We start from the raw sequence: 24,250 nt of genomic DNA on the forward strand, positions 1-24,250 counted from the left end.
TTTCTCTCTCAGTGGATGACGTCCAGGTCTCATGCTACCGAACATTGTGCAGTATCTACTCTCTAGGAACGACCAAGAACTCTTACGTGGAAAAGTAAGGAGAGATAGCCATAGTTTGGGCCTGGGGACTGTGGGAGCTCAGGGAATGGCGGGCGCGGGAGAAGATGGGGGTGACTGAAAAGCAGGGGAGATGTTCCACGTCTTCCACAACAGACAAGCAACACTACAGCAGGTGCAGTTCCCCAAGGCGGCCACATGAGGGCGCTCAGGGGAAGGCCGGCACAGAAAGTGGAGGCCAACGGTGGGGCCGGGAGGGGGAGCCAGGTGAGCACCAGGCACTTAGTGGCCAGGATGCCAGGTTGTTTTCCTTTGGAAAATAGAAACGAGGGTGCCCACAGAAATGAGGGTGGCACATACAAGCCATGGGACGCAGGGGGCACAAGGGAGGGCCCTGCCCACGTGGGCTCTCCTGAGCAGGAATCATCTGTGGAGCAAGCCTGGGGAAAAGGCCGTATCAGTGCCAACTGGAGAGTGGCAGCTCTGTTCCATAGGGTGATGGGGAGTCACTTCTGTGGAGGCTGGGGCTGGGCAGAGGGGGCATGGGAGCTAAGTAGCCCTCTTTTCCAGGCTGCGGCCAGCCCTTGGGGAGTGTCTGGCCTGCCTGGCAGCGGCCATGCCAGTGGCATTCCTGGAGCCTCAGCTGAATGAGTACAACGCCTGTTCAGTGTACACCACCAAATCTCCCCGGGAGCGGGCCAGTAAGTAGTGTGGGGTGGGGCAGCTGTCGGGGTTCCATTCCACCCAGCACCAGGCCTAGGGGAGAGCCAATTTTGGGGACAGTATGGCCCAATCTGTGCTGAGGGTTCCTCAGCTTGGGGGTGCTCAGATTAGGGAATCTCAGAGTTTGTGGGGGCCTGGTTTGTGGCACATACACTGAGGTCTGGGGGTGATGGGTTGGCATGCCCTGACCCCTTCCTGCACCCCAGTCCTGGGGCTCCCCAACAGTGTGGAGGAGATGTGTCCTGACATCCCGGTGCTGGAGCGGCTCATGGCAGACATCAGGGGGCTGGCTGAGTCGGGGGCCCGCTACACAGAGATGCCGCATGTCATTGAGATCACGCTGCCCATGCTGTGCAGCTATCTGCCCCGCTGGTGGGAGCGTGGGCCTGAGGTGCCCCCACCCGCCCTGCCCGCCGGAGTCCCCCCGCCCTGCACAGCTGTCACCTCTGACCACCTCAACTCCCTGCTGGGGAATATCCTGCGAATCATTGTCAACAACCTGGGCATCGATGAGGCCTCGTGGATGAAGCGGCTAGCTGGTGGGTCTGGGGGCGCCAAGCTCCTGAGGGGGGCCCTGATCTGACAGGCTGAGGGGAGATCCCAGGATGGTCCCCTGGGAGTTGGGTGCAGCCAGGGTCTAGGTTTTCTCGGGGTAAAAGACCAAGGGTCCCTGTGAGGAGTCAGAATCTCAGGCTCAGAGGGTCTGGGGTGGATGGATGGTTCTGGGGAGTCCTGGAGGCTGGATTCTGAATTTCTGGAGCCTTGGAGTGTGTTCGGTCAAGGATTAGGGGCTCAGCCAGAAGCCTGAGTTCCTTATACAAAGGGTCAAAAGATGAGGTCAGCATTAGGGTCCCTGATATGGATGGGATTATAGGTCAGAGGTCAAGAAATGAGTCTTTAAAGGGATGGGATTCCTGGTTCGGAAGTTCTGTGTGAGGAATTGGGTCAAACTAGAGATTGGGGCTGGGATCCAAGACCAGGGTCAGAGGTCAAAGGCAGGGGTAGGGAGGCAGGGGTCATAGTCAGAAATCATGTAGTGAGGGAATCATGGTATATGTCAGGTCAGAGGTTAAAAACTGGGGTGAGAGGTCATGGGCTAGGGTAAAATATCAAGTTAGGATTTAAATGTTTGGGTCAGAAATCAGGGACTTGTGTCAGACTGGGGTGACCGGTTGAGGTCAGGGGTTATGGTTGAGATCAGACTATGTCTGAGGTCAGGCCTGGTCCCAGGTCAGGAGATGCTGGGGTCAGAGGCCAAGGTCACGCTGGGGTCAGTGATAACTGCTGGGTCAGAGGCATGGGTCAGCTGTTATTGGATGGAAACAGGTCAAGGGTGGGATCAGAGGTCATAAGTCAAATGCTGGAGTTAGAGACTAGCCAGCAGTGAGTGTCCCCCATTTGCTCCTATAGTGTTTGCCCAGCCCATTGTGAGCCGGGCCCGCCCAGAGCTCCTGCACACACACTTCATCCCGACCATTGGGCGACTGCGCAAGCGGGCAGGTAAGGTAGTGGCTGAGGAAGAGCAGCTGCGCCTGGAAGCAAAGGCAGAAGCCGAAGAGGGTGAGCTCCTGGTGCGAGATGAGTTCTCTGTGCTGTGCCGGGACCTGTATGCCCTCTATCCACTGCTCATCCGCTACGTGGACAACAACAGGTCAGCATGTCCCCAGCCATTCCCTCCCACACCCTCTGGCCTGACTTCCAGCTTCCCTGAACCCCATCTGACCCCTTGCCTTCTGACTTGCTATAACTTTCTACAATTCTCACCTGGCCATCTGCCCCGTCCCCTTTGCTTCTGGCCTCACAAAATCCAGCCTGCTGATGTTTGCTCCCCTCCTGCCCCCTTATACTTCCTGAATCTGAGACCCTGAGCAGTTGCAGTGTCAGCCGTAAAGAACCCTGCTTTTCCCTCTAGCACTGGGTCTCCAGGCTTGGATAGACAAGGTGTTTGATATTTGTGCAATGAAGTCCAATCATCAGGCCTTCCTCCATTATTGGGAAAAGAAAGGAAGATAATCCAGATGTAGCTAGCCTAATTTTCCCCAGGTCTTCAATGAAAGGGCAAGAGTGGGTACCAACCAATTCCTAGCATCTCCCTAAAATCAGAAGCACTGTTTAAGGAATGATTAATTGCTAGGTGCAGCCTAATCCAGGGATAGCAAGTAAATCTCAACTCCAAGTTCCATCCTGGTTGAAAAAGATTTTAAAGTTGCCCCAGAGCTTTGTGAGAAAGGGTGCTCTGATTGATTAGTTAATACTATCATGGGAGAGAGCAAAACTGGGACGGGGTGGTGTGCATTCTGGATACATCTTGCACATCTGTCTTTGTGCTCACCAGTGGGTATCGCTGTGCTGTACGGTAGATTCCTAGGAATGGGAGTGGTGGGTTAAAGAATTTGAACAAGTAAATTGTGATACATTCACACAGTGGAATACTACATGGCAGTATTAGTTACCTGGCAATGGCAGTGAAAATAAACAAAGTTGCAACACACATCAACCTGGATAAATCACACAAACATTAGGTTGAATGAAAGAACCCAGGAAAATAAAAAAAAATAGAGTACACATCATATCATCTATTTATGTAACATTCAAGAACAGAAAAAAATAATTCATGGTCTATAAGTCAAGATAAGGGTCATTTTTCAAAAGGAAGGAAGGGGGAGTGGCTGGGAGAGGCTGGGTGGTTCTGGGGACTGGAAATGTTCTATTTCTTGACTTGGGTGGTGGTTACACAAGTATGTTCACTTTGTGATAATTCATCAACTTGACAATTTATATGTATGTTGTACTTTAATAAAAAGGTTAGAGAAAGAAAAAAGTTTTTAAAGGAATGGTCATTTACATTTTTTAATTATCTGAAAGGCCCGATTACCCTAGAAAACTCTACCCCTCCCATTGGGGTCTCTGGGTCCCCCTGACTCCCTCCCCTGAGATCTGTGTGGCCCCCTCTCCTGTGGTCCCATCCACATCCCTCACCAGCCTCTTCTGGGCCACTCAGGGCGCACTGGCTGACGGAGCCCGACCCCAACGCTGAGGAGCTGTTCAGGATGGTGGGCGAGATCTTCATCTACTGGTCCAAGTCCCACGTGAGTCCCTGTCCACTTTACCCAAGAAGCTGCTGCTCGGAGATGCCCTCCCCCAACCCTATCTGACCCCCAGCACTGCCTCTCCCATTAGAACTTTAAGCGCGAGGAGCAGAACTTTGTGGTCCAGAACGAGATCAACAACATGTCGTTTCTGACTGCTGATAACAAGAGCAAAATGGCCAAGGTGGGTGCTTCGCTCTAGGAGGTGGACTTAACAAGGAGGGAGGGAACACCCCCCCCCCAGGGCTTCCCACCTGCCCCCTCCTCACTCAGCCAGCTGCCCATCTGCGTCACATTCCCTGCAGCCCTCCTCTTCATCTCCCATTTCCTTCTCATATCGCGTTATCCCATATCCCCCTTTCCTCTCCCCTAACTTCTCAGAACTGCCCTCTGCAGGGTTCTAACGAACAAACCCACCCACCCTGAGTCAGGTCTGGGAGTGCCCAGCTAGGGGAGGCGTGTCCACTGGGCAGAGGAACCTGGGTTGGACCAACCTGGAGTTGGGCCTGGGGTTGGCTGAGGGACCGGGGTAACCTTTCTTGTCTCTGTCTGCCACCTGATGAAGCAGGCGGGAGACGTACAGGTCAGCTCCTCATCTGGAACCTTCCGCATGATTCTTGGCTAATACCCTCTTCCCCACAAACCCCAGCCTCTGCAACCCCTCCAGAAAACCCTGCCCCTGTTCTCCACCCCTCATCCTTGGCTCCCAGCCAACCCCCTTGGCTCTCACCTACCCCCTGCACTCACCCCCAATCATCCATTCCCTTCCCAACCCTCAGCTTTGGGCAGTTTCACTTTTTTTTTTTTTAACTCATGTTTAAAAAAAAAAAATCTCTCAGCTTTCCCCAAAGCATCGAAGCATTGTGGGCTGAGGTCCTGAGGAATGGGAATGGGGGTGGGACAGGCACGCGCATGGTGGGTTTAAGCCTTGGGCTCTGGAATCAGACAGACTTGGGTGAGAATCCTGACTGGCAGTTGGCTGTGTGACCTTGGTCAACAGTCTTATCCCTTTGAGCCTCTCAATGGCATGCAGCCAGTGGCCCATGGCCCAGGGCTCTGCAAGGACACAGTGAGATGCTGCATGTGCGGCCTCCGTATTGCGAGTAGGTGTGGATGTGGCTCTGGCCAAAGCTTGTCACCAGGGCTTCTCATTGGCATGACTGGGGTGGCCCTGGTCACAGGTCTGCACTCAAGGCTTCAGAACACGGCTGTGGAACTCCATGCCCGGTGTTTCTGATGCCAGATCTTTCTGTATTTCTTCTGCATCTTCTGTCTTCCTGTCTCCTTATCTGTCTGTCTCTCAGTGTCTCTCTTTCTTCCAACTTCTCTTGTCTCTGCGGATTCTATGGTTCTGCATCTTTCATTCTTAGGAACTCAGTCTTGGGATATGAAGTGTGGGTTTGTGCACGTTTTGGGGGAGGTTGTCCTGGGAGTTCTTAGGGGATTCTGGGAAAAAACTGCTAGAGGTTGAGAAAGGCCTGGAATTTGGGGCAATCTGGAAGGGTGTGGAATAGAAGTTGGGAATCTGGGATAGGGGTTTGGGTCATGGGGGGACAGGCCTGGGGATGTGAAGTGAAAGATTAGCAAGGTCTGGGGTGGAAACTGAGGCTCTGAGATTGGGTTGGGGCTGAGGGCTGGAGTGTGGACAATGGCTGGGGGTTGGGGCTGGGGCATGGGGCTGGGCTGGGACTCAGGCTAGCGCTGATCCCCATGTCCCCACAGTCAGGTGGCTCAGACCAGGAGCGCACCAAGAAGAAGCGCCGTGGGGACCGGTACTCTGTGCAGACATCGCTGATTGTGGCCACTCTCAAGAAGATGCTGCCCATCGGCCTAAACATGTGTGCACCCACTGACCAGGACCTCATCGTGCTGGCCAAGACCCGCTATGCCCTGGTGCCTTTCCAGCCCCATTCTGGGAACCTACCAGGATCCCACTCACACCCCACCAAGCCCCTGGGATCCTACTGACCCCTGTCATCCCACTGGGAGCCCTCCCTTCGGATCCTACTGAATCCTTCCCCAGGATCCTGAGGATTTACTGGGACCCTGGGATGCCCTGAGTCTTCCCCTAGGATGCTGAGGACCCTACTCAGGATAATGCCAGAGCCCTGGGACCTAAGGACCCTACCGGGGACCCCACTGAAACCCAGAAATGCCACTAAGACCTCTGGGGCCCAAGGATCACATGGAGCTTTCAGGAATCCTACTGAACACCCTCCCCTAGGAATATGCCAAACTTGTTAGGACCCTGAGGACCCCACTCGAGATACCATTAGCATCCCTGAGACTCCTCTGAGCCTTCCACCGGGACCTCCCCAAACTCCTTGGTACCCACTGAGCCCCTCATGACCCACTGGTCCTCCCCTGAACCTCTGGGTCCCCAGTGAACTCTTCAGCTCACTATCCCTTTCCCTCCAGAGGGCCCCTCCCTCTGGACCCTGTTGATACCAACTGAGCTCCCCCCAAAACTCTCAGGGGCCCAGTGAGCACCTTGTGACCCTAAATAGCCCTGCAGGGTCCTAATGGCCCTTTCCCCAGGTCCACACAGAATCCTCTGAGCTCTCAAGAATCCTGGGGATGGATCAATTGACCCTGCCCCTGAACCGTCTTAAGTCCTCTGAGATCCCAAGGAGGCTTTCCAGGACTCTACTTACCCCTTGGATGGGATAACAACCCCCCCAATACTTTTCAGCTTCAGAGACCCTAAGAAGCCCTCCCAGGATCCTGTCCTGAGACCCCTAGAACCTCCCCCAAGGACCCTGCTAAGCAGTCTGACAACCTATTAACCTCCTGAGGCCCTGAAGACCACTGACTTCTCCCCTGGTAACACAAGCGACTCCCTAAAGGCTCCCAGAACCCTAAAGGCTCCTTCCCTCAGGACCTCAAGCTCCTCCCAGGACCTGTGGAGTCCTGCCAAGACCTCAAAAAGCCTTCCAGGGCCCCCCTGACCCCTCAACTTGGTCCTTGAGGGCCCCCCTCTCCTGGGACCCTAAGGAACCCCACTCTACTGACCCCTCCTTTGGCCTCCATGTCAACCCCACCAGTGACTTGGTTGATCTGCCTGAACCGCCATGACCTCTGACCTGGCCATCTCCCTTATAACCCCCTCACCTCTGATCTTCAGAAACTCTCCCATCTCCCACTTACTCGCAGCCCCACTCGGACCCTCCTCTGACTTCTGATAATTCCTCTGTGGCCTTATTTGACCTTTAAGGATGTCCTCGTGTCACCCCCTACCTCCTCTCACACCCCCACAAGGTCCCTCTTGTCTTTGCTGTATCTTTGAGGTGCCTCTGTGGCCTCTGGGACTCCACTCTGACCACTCCTGACTTTTGGATCCTTTCTGTTTCTCTCTGCTCCTCCCCTTGCAAATCTCTCACCAGCTGCTGGGGCGACAGTCCTAGAAGGGAAAGGGTTGTGGGTCAAGGAGGACAGTGGGCCCTCCGAAGTGACCCAGCCTGGTCATGTTTCCCCAGAAAGACACGGATGAGGAGGTCCGGGAATTTCTGCAAAACAACCTTCACCTTCAGGGAAAGGTATGCCTCCTTAATCTGCATCAGGGCGCGTCAGGATAATAGCAAAAATAATAGGCAACGTTTGAGCACTTACTGTATACCAGGCATCAAAGAAGGAATTATTTGTTGTGGCTCGCCTAGAACCTACACTACACAGCATGGGGGGGGGGCAGCTGGAGAAGCCACACGGTGCCGAGCCCCGCCCTCACGCTTCCCCCAGAAGGTCGGCTGAGGGAGAGGGAGCAAACAGGGCAGAGGTCCTCATGCCCGCTGGCTGTCCTTATTCCTTCCAGGTCGAAGGATCCCCTTCTCTGCGCTGGCAGATGGCCCTGTACCGGGGCGTCCCGGGTCGCGAGGAGGACGCCGACGACCCCGAGAAGATCGTGCGCAGAGTCCAAGAAGTGTCTGCAGTGCTCTACCATCTGGAGCTGGTGGGCGAGGCCAGAGGGGTGTTACTGCTGAATGGCCGAAGCTTGGGTCTCTGAGCGGGGCAAGGGGCGGGCCTTGAGTCTGTGGGTGGAGCCTGGGTCGAGACTCCAGTTTCAATCGAGGTTTAGAATGGAAACGTGGATTGGGGAGCACAACCTGGTGCTCGATCTTGGGTCAGGGACAGAACTTTGGGTCTGGGAATGGGTCCTGGTGGAGACTCCTTGACTCTGTGGGCAGGGCCTTGGGTGGGTCTTGGGGCGGAGCCCGGGAAGTCTGAGCCGGGCATAGGGGAGAAATTTCGTTCTGGAAGCTGAACCCAGGTCAGAACTTTGTTGGTGGAGCCAACGTGTTATTTTGGCCCTGTGAGTCGGCCTCAATTTGGACCGGGGCACAAATGGGCAGTTTCACTTGGAGCTGGAGGTAGGAATCATGCCAGGGGCAGAGTCTGGGGACATAACAGATTGTCCCGCTCCCAGGTCGAGCACCCTTACAAGTCCAAGAAGGCTGTGTGGCACAAACTCTTGTCCAAGCAGCGCCGGAGAGCGGTCGTTGCCTGTTTCCGCATGACCCCCCTGTACAACCTGCCCACGTAAGACCCCCAGAGAGGAGGGGAGCTAGAGGGGCCTCAGAGAAAGGGTGGCTGAGGAGGCGGGAGGATGGAGTGCCAACGTGATGGGGTCCTGAGGATTAGTTGGGGGAGGCAGAGGCAGTTGGGGGAGGTGAGAGGAAGTGCAGAGAGAAGGTCCCACTGTTGCCCCACACCCTTCTCTTTCAGGCACCGGGCATGTAACATGTTCCTGGAAAGCTACAAAGCCACATGGATCCTGACTGAAGACCACAGTTTTGAGGACCGCATGATCGATGACCTTTCGGTGAGCTGGGGCCTGCCTGGGAGTGTGGGGGCAGAGCTGGATAGGGCTGGGGCGGAGGCTGCTCCTTGCACACCTCCAAGGGTCGCCCTTCACGTTGAGGGGGATGCGAAAGGCAGCTCCTGGCTTGGGCAGAACCAGGGGAGGGTGCAGGATGTGAGGGAAGAGAAGAAAACCCAGTGCACCAGGGTTATGGGGTAGACAGGAGGGGACTCTAGAAGCCTCTCCCACAACCCCCACCCCTCTCTCCAGAAAGCTGGGGAGCAGGAGGAAGAGGAAGAAGAAGTGGAGGAGAAGAAGCCAGACCCCCTGCACCAGCTGGTCCTGCACTTCAGCCGCACTGCCCTGACTGAAAAGAGGTGAGGACCCTTCCTACGTCTTAGAAGAGGAACCCTCTACCCCCTGCTGTGTCCTAGGGGAGCCCCACACTGATCTTTCAGTGTCACTTTATTAGGATGGCAGAGCCACCATGTACCATTGGACAGCTGAGCACTTCACAGGGCCGTCTCCTCTGAAGGGTTCACATCACAAACAATATCGATTTTGACTTTTCTAGAAGAAAGTGTCTTACTCAAAGAAAATCACTATGTTATAGGAAAAAAATCAGTATATTATGACAGATTTTCAACAGATGGAAGTGAGGAAGGAGGGCCTTTTTCTAACTCACACGAAGTCTTCATATGGGTTCATTGCAGTCCTGGGAATAAAAAAAAAAAAGTCATGGGCCCATAAGAAGGGTGCTGCTACTGCTGCTGACTGGGACAGCAGATGACATTTAGCAAGTGCTTATTATGTGTCAAGCACCATACGAAGTCAGCACTGGACATCGGTGTTTCCCCACTTAATCTTCACACTATAAGATAGATACTATTGTCAACTCTTTTTTGTGGATGAGTAAATGGAGGCACAGGGATTTATTTTTCTCACATGACATGAAGTCAGAGGGTTAAAAAGTCCAGGCCTGGGCAGTGACACAATTACAGTCAAGGGTTATTCAGGCTGACAGGCTTGTTCAGGCTTTCTGCACTGCCATTCTGAGCTATTGTTTTGTGGTCAGAAGATGAATGCTGAGCTTCCAGACATGACCACATGCCGGCAGAAAGAAAGGGAGAGGCTTTTTCTTCCTCTGTGCAAAACCAAGATCTTTTTATCCAAGAAGAGAAGCCCTCCCTGCTGGGCTTCTGCACATATCTCTTTGGCTAGCATCCTGACATCAGGCCACCGCTAGCTGCAAGGGAGTCTGGGAAGTTGCGTGTCCTGTTTTCTGTCCTCTGGGAAAGCAATGACTCTCTGGAGTTAGACTGTCCCAGTCTGAATTCCAGTACGAGCTGTGTGACCTTGGCCAAGAAGGTTCTTTTTGCCTCAGTTTCCTCATTGGTAAAAAGGCTAATAATATATATACCTAATACATTGCTGTTAATGTATATATAAAGCACTTAGAGCAGGATCTAACTTAGGGTAAACACCTAATAGGTCTTGACCATTACTATTATTACTATTATTATTATTATTGAGAAGACCCAAGGACGCGGTGGTCATAGTTGGTCATAGTTGTCAAGTGAGCCAGCAGGTGACAAGATGGACCCGGAAACTTCAGCCTTCCCTCACAGCATTTTAGTAACCCCAGTGGAAAGGGACCACGTCTACCAATAGCTCCAGCAAAACTCCCAAAATGAGTTCCACTGGACCAGCCTGGATCTATGACCATCTCTGACCCGTTATTGTGGCCACGCAGATAGAAAGTACTCGTTGGCTCAGCCTTGATCACAGGCCTACTCTGGCAATGGACAGTCTCCCCGTGTGAACCTCACAGCCTGAGCATGGGGAGGGGTGGCTTTCCAAAGGTTAACTGGAAGCTGCTATCAGACGGGCGTCCTCTCCACTGGGTTCTGACAATCTCCCCAATTTCTTCCTCAGCAAACTGGATGAGGATTACCTGTATATGGCCTATGCTGATATCATGGCAAAGGTGAGGCCCTGCCCCCACCCTGCTCCCCAGCTGCAATGCCTGTCCCCTGAAAGGGCTGGGGGTAGACTGGGGTATCGCCTCTGTTTCCCATCATCCCTAACTGATGTCCCATCCCCAGAGCTGCCACCTGGAGGAGGGAGGGGAGAACGGCGAAGGTGAAGAAGCAGCTGAGGTTTCTTTTGAGGTAGGTGGGATCAGGAGGTCCTAGAGAAAAGGGATGGGGGACCTTAACTTCAGTCGTCCCCTTTCATTCAGCTTGTGCTCACCGAGCAAAGCTGGCCCTGCTCTGTGCTGAGTGATAGTGGGGACACAGCAGTGAGCAAGTCAGTCTATGTATCAACCAGACACCACTCTCGGGGTGATGAGGACAGCTGAGGCAGAGTGGTCAGGGTGGGATGGGGGAGGTACAGCAGGGGGGCTAGAGCTGGGGAAGCCAGAGAAGCTCAAGGGGCCATGGAAGAAGTTCACGTAGCACAGGTAAGATTCCTGACGCAGCCTGGGGGGCAGGGCATCAGGGAGGGCTTCTCAGAGGAGAGGGTATCTGAGCAGCAGGACAAAAGGCGTGTGCCAGGACAAGTAAAGGAGAAAGGTGTTCCAGGCAGGGGACACAGCATTTGCCGAGGCCAGGCACTGAGAAAGAGCTAGTAAACACACAATTAACCCATCCATTCACCATTAAGACAATCAGCAAGCATTTCCTTAGGTTTCTTAATCTCTTCTGTTCCTTTTGGCATCTGGTGAAGCTGTTCTCAGAATCATGTTTTTAAATGTGTAACATGAATGCGTAACAGAGGAAATAAGTATATTAAAATAGTTATCAAAATATTATTTTTAAATGTGATACAGTAATATCTATATTTCTATCAAATAAGATCTAATAGTGGGTCCAACCGCTACTGTAATTGGTAAGTAGTGAGGGATATATGCAATACTTTGAGACGTCTACAAAAATGTGACATGGAAACCTCTATGATTCTTATTGGTGACACAACTATGGGTTCACGATTCATGGCCTCATCCATAATGGGAGGAAATGCTACATTTCAGTTAGAGGGTGGTAAATGTAAAAATAAACCTTTTTTCCTCATTCAAGTTCACAGACTTCCTAGATTTGATCTTTTGACCCCTTGGAGGTTTTTGGGCCCAGGTTAAGACTGCACCACGCCCAGCCCTGGGCAAGGTGCAAGGGGCAAATCGCAGACTTCAGTCCCAGGGGATAGAGGAGGCTCACAGTGGAAGGAATGAGAGAGCTTGGGCTCATACAGCCCCGTGTCCCTGGCCCTGCTGCAGGAGAAGGAAATGGAGAAGCAGAGGCTTCTGTACCAGCAGGCGCGTCTGCACAACCGTGGGGCTGCGGAGATGGTACTCCAGATGATCAGTGCCTGCAAAGGTGCTCTCCATCTGCAGCCAGTCCTCCTCAGCTCCCACCCTGTCTTCACTCTCCCCAACCCACCCATTTCCTGTGGTCCCCACGGCATGCACTCCCACCCCTGCACGCCAGTGGTTTGCATACACAGCCTCGCCCTCGCATGTTCCACTCGCCTTGCGATTTCTCGCTCATCCTTCAGGCACAATCCCCCTTGCCCACTCCTGCACTCCTTCTCTCACATCCCCCGGGATGGCTGTGTTCTGGTGGGTGGAGGATGCTTCTCCCACACTGCGCAGGCTATCTTTTGACCACCTCCTTCTCCAGGAGAGACGGGCGCCATGGTGTCCTCCACCCTGAAGCTGGGCATCTCCATCCTAAATGGGGGCAATGCTGATGTGCAGCAGGTAACAGGAGAAGGGACTAGGGAGGAAGGCCGAGAGGGGTGGGAGGTTCCTGTGTGACTCCCGGTTTCCTTTCCCCTCCGGCCCCCTCTGCAGAAAATGCTGGATTATCTGAAGGACAAGAAGGAAGTCGGCTTCTTCCAGAGCATCCAGGCACTGATGCAGACATGCAGGTGGGCTGTCGTGCGTTTCCTTTAGTGAAGCTGTTTGGGGCGGCTGTGCCCCACTCCTGGGACCACTTCCGGTTCTACTTCCACCCTCTGGCTTCCAGGAACAGAGGCCCACGCAGACCAGCTCAAATGACAGGGAGTTTGTTATAAGAATTCACATGCAACATAAGGGAGGCATAATGCCACAGTTGTTAAGAATGAGTTGGGGGCCGGCCCGGTGGCTCAGGCGGTTGGAGCTCCATGTTCCTAACTCCAAAGGGTGCCGGGTCGATTCCCACATGGGCCAGTGGGCTCTCAACCACAAGGTTGCCAGTTCCAACTCCTTGAGTCCCAAACTCCTTGAGTCCCAAGGGGACGGCAAGGGATGGTGGGCAGTGCCCCCTGCAACTAAAATTGAACACGGCACCTTGAGCTGAGCTGCCGCTGAGCTCCCGGATGGCTCAGTTGGTTGGAGCGCGTCCTCTCAACCACAAGGTTGCTGGTTTGACTCCCGCAAGGGATGGTGGGCTGTGCCCCCTGCAACTAGCAACAGCAACTGGACCTGGAGCTGAGCTGCGCCCTCCACAACTAAGATTGAAAGGACAACAACTTGATTTGGAAAAGAAAAAAAAGGCCTGGAAGTACACACTGCTTCCCAATAAAGTCCTGTCCCCTTCCCCAATAAAATCTTTTAAAAAAAAAGAATGAGTTGTATTATGGATCCAGGCAGCTGGAACCAGAAGGCTGTTGCATTCAAGGGGCACCCAGCAGCAGGGAATCCAGGTGCTCTCTCTGTCGACCCCTATTAATGTGACTGTACGACTGCCTACTTTTGGTCTCCTCTTGCTGTTGACTTTCTCTGAAGTCTTTTACTAACTGATGGTTTCTGTATCCTCCTGATTTCAATTTGTACGTATGTCATCCTCACCCCACATTACTTCATAGCTGCCAACTCTCAGTTTCTGCTTCCTCTTGATCTCTGCTCATTCATGGTTTACTATGGCTCTCCATCTACCACGGTGGGGGACTGAAGGGCCCTGGAAGAGAAGGGCAGAAGCTTCAGCACATCTTCCCGTCTTTCCTTTCTTTCCCTCAGCGTCCTGGATCTCAATGCATTCGAGAGACAGAACAAGGCAGAGGGACTGGGCATGGTGAATGAGGATGGAACTGGTGAGGCTTTCTTTTGGGTTCCCCCCTCCCTGGGGCATCCCCTTCCCTCAGGATCCACCAGCTCCCCCAACACTGCCCAGAGTTCTCCTCCTCCAAGACAGCCCCTCCCCGAAACCATGCCTCTCCCCTACCCCATGCAGTGGTCCCCAGTCCTGCCCCCCATTTCTCCAGGGTCTTCCTCCCCGTGGTCCCCACCCGTGGGTATCCTTTTTGTCCAGTGTTCTCTCACCTATCACCACAGGGGCCCCACCCTCCACGTGCCCCAAGTCTCCGGCCATGGTTGCTGTTCTCTCATTAATGTCCTTAATCCGGGTTAATCGAATCTCCTCTTTGCTGTGTTGTGATGTGTCTAACCTTTCTGCCCTGATCCTCGCCTCCTGCCTGTCCACCTCTACCTTTCCATCTCTCTTTCTCTTCCTTCTTCTTTTTTCCCACTGCTTTTACCGTCATTTCTGACTCTTCTCCTGGCTCCTTCTGTCTCCTTATCGCTCTTTCTGTGTGGGTTGTCTCTTTCTCCGTGTCTGTCTTCATCCCTGACCGTGTGTCATGGTGTGTGTTTTTCTGTGTCTGTCTCCTTCTGTCTCTCTTTTCCCTCTTTTCTCCTGCTTCCTCCTCCCATCCTGTTGGCTGCCCCAGTCATCAACCGCCAGAACGGTAATTCCCCCCACCCATTCCCCTTGCTGTGCTACTCTGCCACCCCGCCCTTCTAACCCCCACCACCCCGTCCACCTGGGGGCTGAGGATCTGGGGCATCCAGGGAGGGCGGAACCCTTCAGTGGGTCAACATGCCCACAGTCTTCAGATCAGGGTCCAGAGACCAAGATTCGGGTCCCAGATTAGCCACTAACACCTGGGGCTATGAACAAGGCACTTTCCTTCCCTTGGCCTCAGTTTCCCCATATATAAAGTAGAAGCTAGAGAAGGTGGCAAAGACCCCTTTCCAGATGGATGCTCTTGGACTTCCAGACCCAGATTCACAGTCCTCGGGATGGGGTGACCCCCCCCCACTCCCACCTACCCTGCTCTCTGCGCCACAACCCCGGATTGGTCGGGTCTGTGGTTCCCATCCACCAACCGGATTGGTTGCCCCCAGCTTCCACTCTGATTGGTGTGCGGGCATCCTCTGCACCTGCTCTGGTTGGCCCATTTCATTGTCTAGTCTCCCCTCTCTCCCCTGCAGCAATCTATGATTGGCTTCTTTCAGATGCCCGTTCTGATTTGCCCATGTTTACACACCTCCTCCTCTGCTTCTCCTGGATTGACTGCCTTCAGTGCATTTGAGCCAATTGTCTGGCTTTCAGTCCCATCCCATCCTGCTCTGAGCCTTAGCCTGAAAGTGACCCCAACCCCAACCCTATAATCCATTAACCCCAGGGCCCTGGAGGGGGGCTGAGGGAAATGCCAGCTGCTTGAACCTCTGCTGGACCCAGCAGACACTGCTGGACTTCACATAAGTGGTGACATCAGAGTATGTAGAAAGACACTTGGGGCCCAGCTTTCTGTATGACTCAGGGCCCTCAGGTCTCCATCTGCTGATGTCATGGATTCTGTGATCGGGACCCCCTTGTGTCAGTGTCCTTGAAGTGGTGGCTGCTCCTCCCAGTGCCCCTATGCTTTGTGCATGTGTCTGCAGTGTGCATGGGCTATGTGCACACATGTCCCATTTCCTGACCTCTTCTGGGCCTGCCCCGCTCTTCCACCCAGGAGAGAAGGTCATGGCAGATGATGAATTCACCCAAGACCTGTTCAGATTCCTGCAATTGCTCTGCGAGGGACATAATAATGGTGAGGAGGAGGGATGGGTGGGGTGGAGAGGAGGCAGAGTTTCGGGGTCAGTCTGGAAGTGTTTCCTGAGTTAATCTCTAGTCCTCTCCTCCCCCTATCAGTGATGGCCTTACCACCCATGACACCATGGTCCTTCATCCTTTACTTTCAGCCAGGGTCAAGCCCAATCTACCCACCTTCCTAAATCTCTCTTGAATTTCTGTAATTTAGACACTTTCCTTCACTTTCACTTGCTCTGGCCAGTCCAATTCCCCAAAAGCAATCTGCCAAAAAACAATGTGGCCAAAAATCAATTCGCCCAAATGTTCAATTAGCCACATGCCATTTTTCCACAGGCATTTTGAAAGTGAGTAAACACGGTGGATTTCCGTACTTTAGGTCGGTAGAGGGGAAAAAAAATCACACGGTATTTTTTAATGAACCTATTAGAATCACTTATTAATTATGTTTATAAAATACTTTGCAAGGAGGAAGGACTACAGATTCTTTCCTTGCTTAAACAAGAGTTTTCACAACATTTGTTCTGGTTCAGGCAATTTTACTAGATTAACATAGCAAGTTAATTAAGCAACATTGTTGGTGAGAAAAATAGAACCCCATATGGCACACATAGCTTACAAAATTAAAAGGAAAGCCCAAATTCTGTCCAACAAATATTTTATCCAATGCTATTTCAGTGTCAAGGTTGTGGTTGTAATGATTAGCAGGTGATTATGAAACCAGACTGTCCAGAAATTAGCCTTCATGAGAAGAATGGGAATAATTATCAATTTAACTTCCATAGAAGCTTTACCCTACTTGGCTTGTGTTCTTTAAGGTAACTGATTTATAATTACCTCAAATCTCCACTCTTTTCAACAAAGGATAAAGCATAATCTTATTGCTTTACATTCTCAAAAGCTCATGTCCACAACTAGTTTTTCTTCAAGGTTTATTAAATACCTTTGTGCCTTGTGACTAGAGTTTCCTTTCTTGAATTTTAACTAAGGTGGAATCAGACTTTGGGTTTAACATGAATTTTATAACTTGGGTCTATGACTTTTTGGAAATGAGAACATTCTCATAGGTGGGATTTCTCCCAACAAATTTGCAATCCAGTCCTCTGCCTAAATTCGTGGATTCATGAACCAGCCCAATCAAATAAATATTTAAAATATCTTTCAAATCTCAGATGCCTTGCATGTCTTGAGTATTCAAAGAAGACAGAAGGTTGGTCTCGTTTTGTTTGCCCATGTCTGTGACAGTGTTCTCAATTAAGAGTTCTTTACAAGAGTCGGGAACTAACCATTTAGGCATATAGTCCAATTTAAATGAACACGAAGGAGTTAGAAAACAGAGTTGATGAGAAAACCTGTACATTTGCTTATAAAATCTTGACTATTTGAAGAGACTATTTGTTTATAATGTGAAACCAGGCAAAATGGACATGCAGCCTGATACAGTGATTGTGAAGTGGCTATAGGAAGGTCAGAAGTAAGACTTTGGGGGTGGAAATCCTTTCAAGGGCCGTTAAAGCCACCTGTGCAACATGACATTGCAATAAACATTAAAAGGACTTCATTAACGCCCGTGTTTTTTGCCTTGATAATGTGATGAATTGGTCATTTGGCAAATGGGTATACAGAGGTGGTTCTCAAACTTAAGTGTGCCTAAGAATTACCTGGAGGCTTTGTTAAAATACAGACTTCTAGGACTCACCCCAGAATTTCTAATTTAGTAGTCCTGGGGTGGAGCCCAGGAACGTGAATTTCTAACAGGAGAAATCCCAGGAGATGCCGAGGCTGCTGGTCTGGGGCCACACTTGGAGAACCACCACTCCTAAGTGCAGCTCTTAACCTCAACACTCTCTTTAAGGCCCTTTAACAAGAGCTAACACTCATTGAGCACTTAGGTACCTAAACCTTTATGTATGCTAAAGCATTAAAACCTCATAACAGCTCTATAGAGTCTACTCTGACGACCACGTTGATATATGGAGAAACAGGCAAATCTGTGCCAAACAGAGAGGTTCAATAACTTGCCTGATCAGAGCTGGGAATTCACACAGCCAACTCCTACTTACCTTTCAGGTCTCAGCTCAGAGGTCCCCTCTTCCAGGGAGCCTTCTCTGACCACCGAGGCTGGGTCAGGCATCTCCACTGGCTCCTCCAGCGCCCTGGGTTCTTCCCACCATAACCCTGATCATTCTGCCCAGTATTCCCCACCACCACCCCTGCCACCCATGAACAGTGTTTTTTTATTATTCCCAAACTTCTCAACCACACACTGAAGTAGAGAGAGAATGGTCTACTAAACCACCAAATACCCATCACTCAGCTCTAGCAGTTACCAGCTTTCTGCCATAGAACAATGTTTTTCAAATAATGGAAGCCAACTCACCAAAAGGGTCGTGAATCAATTTATCGAAGAGGTTGTCATCCTAATGGCACATTGGAATGCCTGGGGAGCTTTAAGATACTAAAGCCTAGGTTTCCCCCCCTCCACCCCTCCCCCCCAGCCAGAGATTCTAATTTAATTGGTCTGGGGTGGAGCCTGAGCATTGGGATCTTTTTAAAAGCCTCCAGGTGATTCTAATATGCAGCCAAGGTTGAGAACTACAGATTTAGTGGGTTGAGATCAGAATCCTTATAGTTAACTAGACTCGTACAGAACAGAAAATACCAGAATGCATGGCACATAGTAAGGGTATGTGAAACTTCTGCTTCAGGTATATGTGGATATAATTTCAGATTAAACATGTGTACTGGATCTCAATGTAAAATGGTTTTCCACTGTGGGTTGCAGTTAGAAAAAACTGAAAAATTACGATACGAAAATATGAACTTCACAAGGGCAAGGATTTTACTGTTTTACTGCTGTATCCCTAGGTCCTAGAACAGTGCCTGGCACATAGTAAGTGCTCAATAAATTTGTAGTACCAAAGAGTAAGTGGCCAATCTTTATCACCCATTAGCATATAGTGTATGCTTAATAATTATATATTGAATAAATGAACAAAGAAATGTCAAATGCTTATCTCCTCTGACTTTTGGAAAGCACTCAATAAATATCTGTATATCGAAGGCATTCAATAAAAATTTTGGAAAGACATGGAGGACTAAATCTCCGTTTCGCTCTGCTACATTGTAGGTGCTCAAGAAACACATTTTGGGGAAAAAAATGAATGACTACATGACTGACCTTCCACCACATCTGGCATATAGTAGGCTGACAATAAATATCACATAAATAAATAAATGATCCCCCATCTTCCTCTGACACACAGTAGGAACTTGACAGTTATTAAATAAATGATTATAAGCCTTCTGGCATACAACAGGCACTTTATTTAAACCCGCATAAATGAATAAATAACCCATTGTCCACCTCCCCTAGCACATAGTAAATTCTCAATGAATGAATGACTTTTCATCTCTCCAGATTTCCAGAACTACCTACGGACACAGACAGGGAACACGACCACTATTAATATCATCATCTGCACAGTGGACTACCTCCTGCGGCTGCAGGTGAGGCAGTGAGGCCGTCCAGGTGTGACCTGGGTCGGGGGCTGGGGGGCCCTCGTTGGCCCGGCACCCCCTCACACCCTGTCCGCCCACCAGGAGTCCATCAGCGACTTTTACTGGTACTACTCCGGCAAGGATGTCATTGAGGAGCAGGGCAAGAGGAACTTTTCCAAGGCCATGTCGGTGGCTAAACAGGTGTTCAACAGCCTCACCGAGTACATTCAGGTAGGGCCCGCCGGCTGGGGCAGGGAGGGGCAATCCCACGCCCCGCCTGGCGCTCACGCAGCCCTCTGCCCCCACGCTCACCCGCCCAGGGCCCCTGCACCGGGAACCAGCAGAGCCTGGCGCACAGCCGCCTCTGGGACGCCGTGGTGGGATTCCTGCACGTGTTTGCCCACATGATGATGAAGCTCGCTCAGGTTCGGGCCCCTCTGCTCTTCCTCCAACTGTTCCCTGGCATCCCCAACTGGCCCGTTTCCAAGTCCTGCCCCATCGGTCAGTTTCTCATACAAGGGCTCCCGGCGTGGTCCAGACCGGTTCCCTCCCCGTGGCCTAATCCATCTTCCTTCTGGATTGGCTCTCTGCATGACCCCGCCTCCTCCTCTGCCACCACCAATCGGCTGGTTTCCCATCCACACTTCCATTGGCCTAACCTTTGGGCCCCGCCCCCTCTGGCCTAGGAACTCCTCTATGATTGGTTGGTGTTCTTTTTTCTCTGATGTCGTCATCTCAGATTCCGACAGCCTTGGGGATAGGACACCCGTAGGCTTCTAGATCAGGGCTTGGGGCTGATGACGCTTTTGGGGCTAGGGCTTGGGGCTGATGACGTTTTGCTTCTTTATTCTGCTTACGGCAGATGACGCCCATCTCGGTCATCCATGATGTAAGGTCCCTGTCGAGCCCCATCTCCCATTTCTAGAATCTTCGTGCTCCGCTTTCCCCGCCACCCCCGACCCCTTTGCAACCTTGTCAGTGTTTCATGAATACCTACTTTATCCATTTGCTCTGCTTCTGTCTGGTTAACATATTTAAGACTGCCATATACATTGCACCAGGGCTAACCATCTGAAGGCGCATCATCCGCATCCCAGACATCATACCACGTATATTGTTTTTATTACAATAGTTTTCCAGCAGATGGCAGGATTCTGTACATTTATTATAATTTTCCAACTGGAAGCTTTCTTTTTCTTATTTACTCAGAGATGCTGCAGTGGCTGGCAGAAAACCTGTCCAGTGGCATCTGACTTTTTGAAAGGAGTTGAATTTAGGAATGCAGTTCCTCAGTATCAGTGCAGTTGAAGTAAGGCTGTTGGTGTAATCTTAAAATTCTAAAGATTGTTGGCATCTTAGAGTTCCAAACCCTACAGTGTTAATTCATCAGCAATTATCTAGGGTCAGGTTGCAAAGGCTAGAAATCCCATGCAAAATGGTACCTTACAGGGGAGAAGAAAAGAATTTATCAGTTCACATCACAGGTCCAGGTCCTAGAGTGATGTCAGCAGAAATGTCTGACTCCTGTCTGGCTTCATTCTCAAGCAGGCTTTCCCCAGGGGTTGAGAAAATGGTGCCCTAGGCTTCCATACACCCCACTAATAGCTCCAGAGAGAAAATCCTTCTTTCCCGGGAGCTCCAGGAAAACAACTGCAATTTTCACTGATTGGGTTATTGGGTCACATGCCCATCCTTGAACCATTCACTGTGGCCAAGAGAAGGAAAACTCTGGTTGGCCAGACCTGGTCATACGTCCACCCGTAGAACCAGGAAGATGGGTTTAGCTTCACATCTTATAAAAGTGGATTTAAGAGAAGCAAGAGCTGGATCCTGGGCAGGTACACACTACAGGTCGTCATTCATCTTAGGATCTTGAGGTCCTGGAATGTTGGAATCAGAATGCAGAGTTTTGGAGGTGTGGAAATGTGTTAGGATTAGACTCAGCAACCCTAGAACTAGCATTGGGGTAGAGGAGCCTTACATCCCATTGCTCTGCTATCCTTCCCCCTTCTCCATTTTATTAGGTATAATCATATGAAGTTACCGTTTTGTGGGTCAAAATGGTCAATAATTGGCAATTTTATGTAGTTCAACCTAATATAATAGGGGCTATGAGGCAGAACTTGGACCGTGCTAGAAGCTTCTGTGGGTCTTACATGAGGCATTGTGACAGGGGAGGCAGTGTGTTCCCACATTCTTTCCAAATGGCTTACTGGAAAGCACATGACTGTGTCCTCTAACCTTCTTCCTGAATCCAGAGTCCCACTTTTTCCATCACATATTCATTCAACAAATAAGTGTCAAGCACTCATTATAGACCAGACACAGTATTGAGCTCTCATCCCCTCCCAGATCTGTGTCTCTGACCCCAGTATTTGTCCCTGTCTGTGTCTGCTCCAAGCATCTGCTCTCTGAACACCATACTCCTCCCAGCCTTCTTGTCTGCCAGCCCTTCCCCCTACACATCACCTATTGGGCCTACTTCCCCTGAAAAGCCTACCCCACCCCCACACTCTTGTCTCTCTGCCCCTTCCCCTGCTTCTGAGGAACATGTCTGGACTCGGGTCCCCTCGGAGGTAAGAGGGGAGAAAAAACAGGGGTCTTAGGCCCTGCTGGGTGGGTGAGGAGGGGCAGAAGCAGCTGGAAGTGGGGGAGGCATCTCTGCAGAGACCAGCCCTCACATAGCTGGGATGTGCGGTCTCTAGGACTCGAGCCAGATCGAGCTGTTGAAGGAGCTGCTGGATCTACAGAAGGACATGGTGGTGATGTTGCTGTCACTACTAGAAGGTAAACACCCAGTGTGGGGGGGGTAGCGTGGGGTACAGAGGTGCAGACAAGCCTGAGAATGGCCCTCTGAGACCCAGGAGACCCTAACCGTCAACCCCATCTGACATCATGTCAGGGTCAATGGATTGAGGTACAAGTCACATTAACTGGCTCAGCAGACACTTAGTGAGCACTTATTATGTGTCAGGCCCTAGCTGTACATGTATTAGTTTATTGAATCCCCAGAGAAATCTTAATAAGGTGGGTGGGCTGGACACTTTTTAGAATTTATGTACTTAATAGTGACTTATTTATTTGCTAATGTATCAGTTAGCTTTTGCTGTCTAACAAGTATCCCCACAACTTAGTGACTTAAAACAACCATAATTTATTACTAATTAATAAAACAATTTAACTTGTAGACAGCTGTTTTTCTTATTGAGGTTCATAAAAAGTGTCCTCATTCTTTTGTTTGGCTGCATAGTACTCCATCGTGTGAGTTACAATGATTTATTTAAACGCAACCCTATTGATAGACATTCACGTTTTAAAAAATATTTGCTATTACAATGTTGTAATGATTAATTCTCCTACCGTGTTTCAGTTTTTTTGTAACTAGTCATTATCTTTTTTAAAAATCAGAAGAAGGTTCCCTTTAAATATCAGATTTCCAGCTTTTCTTGAAAAATTAAAAGATTTGGTGACTCTGGGCTCATGTTCTCACACGGCAAAAATCAGCTGGACTGGGGAGCATTTTCTCAATCCGTTGAGATTTTGCTTCCTAGCAATTGTCATCAGTTTGGCTCAAATAAACTCTTATAAGCTTTCTCTTAAAAAAAATAAATCAGCTGTACTGAATTAAATAGCTGAATTATATCAGTGTTAAATCACCTGATTTTGATGATTGCACTAGAATTATATAAGAGAATGTTCTGTCTTTTAGGACATATGCCCTGAAATGTTTAGGGGTAAAAAGGCCTTATGCCTGCAGCTTGCTCTCAAATGGTTCAGGGAAAGGCGAGAGAGAGAGAATTATAAAGCAGTGTAGCAAAGTGTAAACAGTTGGTGAATCTGAAATATGTAAGGGATCCCTTGCACAATTTTTGCAACTTGCATGTAAATTTGAAATCATATTAAAATTGAAAGGTATAAAAAGAAGCGAGAGCCAGTTTGCTACAGTCTCTACCTCTCTCCGCTGCATACCTTTGGCTTGCTCACTCATCTATGGACCTGTTTGGCCTCTGTGGGCCTAGTGGAAGGCTTAGGTGTGTGAGCTCTGAGGTCACGCATCCCTGGGTTCAAATCCTCCTCACACCCTTACTCTCTATGTAACCCTGAATGTGTGACTTTCTCTGAGTCTCAGTTTCCTCATCTGTAAAAAAGGAGAGGAGCACACCTTCCTTACAAGGATGAGATCATGCTAGCACAGGACCTCGCATGGCATCTGTCACCTGCTGTTAGCTTTTGCCATGGTTATCTTTACTGATGACTCCTCCAGCTATCAGGGGAGGTGAACAAAGACAGGATCAGCCAGGTTCGCACATGATCCTGGTACAGATCAAGAAGTAACCTGTGCCCTTTGAGGGGAGGCTTGGGAGCTGGCTGGGGAAACTTCCACCAGCACAGCCAATCTTGGAGAGCCATGGGTGGCTCCTGAGCTGGAGAGGGAGGCAAGCCACGGGACTCCACAAAGGAGGCTCTGCACTGACCTGGGGCTGCCCACAGGGAACGTGGTGAATGGCATGATTGCCCGGCAGATGGTAGACATGCTGGTGGAATCTTCGTCCAACGTGGAGATGATCCTCAAGTTCTTCGACATGTTCCTGAAACTCAAGGACATCGTGGGCTCGGAGGCCTTCCAGGACTACGTCACTGATCCCCGTGGCCTCATCTCCAAAAAGGACTTCCAGAAGGTGGGTGCTGGAAGGTAGATGGGGAGGGCAAGTGCCAAGTGCCAGTCTTACCCCTCCTTGATGCCTGCCTTGGGCAAGAGACTTCTCTGGGAGCCTCAGTTTCTTTATCTGTGAAATGGGATAAAACAGTCCTTGGGGTTGTTTTGAAGATGAAATGCATTAACACAAATGAGAACCATTATTTCAACTATAATCGTTCATAGGTATAATGTTATCATTATTATAAGTAGAGATCAGTGATTTAGTTGATAAACTTCTACTGGGTTTCTCCATTGTGTTGGGCCCTGTCGTGGTACCATGGACACAGCAATGGCAGAGACAGACATAGTCCTGCCTTCACGAGGCTTATAGTCTAATGGCAAAGGCAGTCACCAATGACCATGGCAGGTCGAAACAGTGAGGCCGCTAGAAGGGAAATGCAGGAAGCAGCTTTATCCAGGAGCCCATTCATCTGCCTCTGTTAACCCCTACACCCCAGCTCTACCCTGTCTCCCTATGTAACTCCAGGGAAGTCACTCATTTGCTCTGAGCTTCAGGTTCCTCCCC

General features: G+C 50.5%; 1 protein-coding gene across 4 annotated transcripts in view; it reads left to right on the forward strand.

The window, feature by feature from the left end:
- Window positions 1–24,250, forward strand: part of RYR1 (ryanodine receptor 1) — a 111,638-nt gene that overhangs the window by 61,350 nt on the left and 26,038 nt on the right. For 2 of the 4 annotated variants that reach the window (XM_081030848.1, XM_081030849.1), the window contains 25 exons: window positions 13–94; window positions 628–758; window positions 987–1,319; window positions 2,191–2,431; window positions 3,782–3,869; window positions 3,961–4,053; window positions 5,592–5,762; window positions 7,346–7,405; window positions 7,678–7,815; window positions 8,290–8,402; window positions 8,589–8,685; window positions 8,935–9,041; window positions 10,600–10,651; window positions 10,770–10,835; window positions 11,942–12,041; window positions 12,345–12,424; window positions 12,518–12,594; window positions 13,667–13,740; window positions 14,377–14,394; window positions 15,445–15,525; window positions 18,946–19,034; window positions 19,128–19,256; window positions 19,346–19,450; window positions 21,731–21,812; window positions 23,517–23,704. In XM_081030848.1, coding sequence (XP_080886974.1) covers window positions 13–94; window positions 628–758; window positions 987–1,319; window positions 2,191–2,431; window positions 3,782–3,869; window positions 3,961–4,053; window positions 5,592–5,762; window positions 7,346–7,405; window positions 7,678–7,815; window positions 8,290–8,402; window positions 8,589–8,685; window positions 8,935–9,041; window positions 10,600–10,651; window positions 10,770–10,835; window positions 11,942–12,041; window positions 12,345–12,424; window positions 12,518–12,594; window positions 13,667–13,740; window positions 14,377–14,394; window positions 15,445–15,525; window positions 18,946–19,034; window positions 19,128–19,256; window positions 19,346–19,450; window positions 21,731–21,812; window positions 23,517–23,704 — 2,795 coding nt within the window. Of the gene's footprint in view, window positions 1–12; window positions 95–627; window positions 759–986; window positions 1,320–2,190; window positions 2,432–3,781; window positions 3,870–3,960; window positions 4,054–4,437; window positions 4,453–5,591; window positions 5,763–7,345; window positions 7,406–7,677; window positions 7,816–8,289; window positions 8,403–8,588; window positions 8,686–8,934; window positions 9,042–10,599; window positions 10,652–10,769; window positions 10,836–11,941; window positions 12,042–12,344; window positions 12,425–12,517; window positions 12,595–13,666; window positions 13,741–14,376; window positions 14,395–15,444; window positions 15,526–18,945; window positions 19,035–19,127; window positions 19,257–19,345; window positions 19,451–19,887; window positions 20,084–21,730; window positions 21,813–23,516; window positions 23,705–24,250 lie in introns of those variants that run through there. The other 2 variants (XM_081030847.1, XM_081030850.1) reach the window with 2 other exon arrangements.

Source organism: Rhinolophus hipposideros, assembly GCF_964194185.1.
Source record: "Rhinolophus hipposideros genome assembly, chromosome: 21".
NCBI lineage: Eukaryota > Metazoa > Chordata > Mammalia > Chiroptera > Rhinolophidae > Rhinolophus > Rhinolophus hipposideros.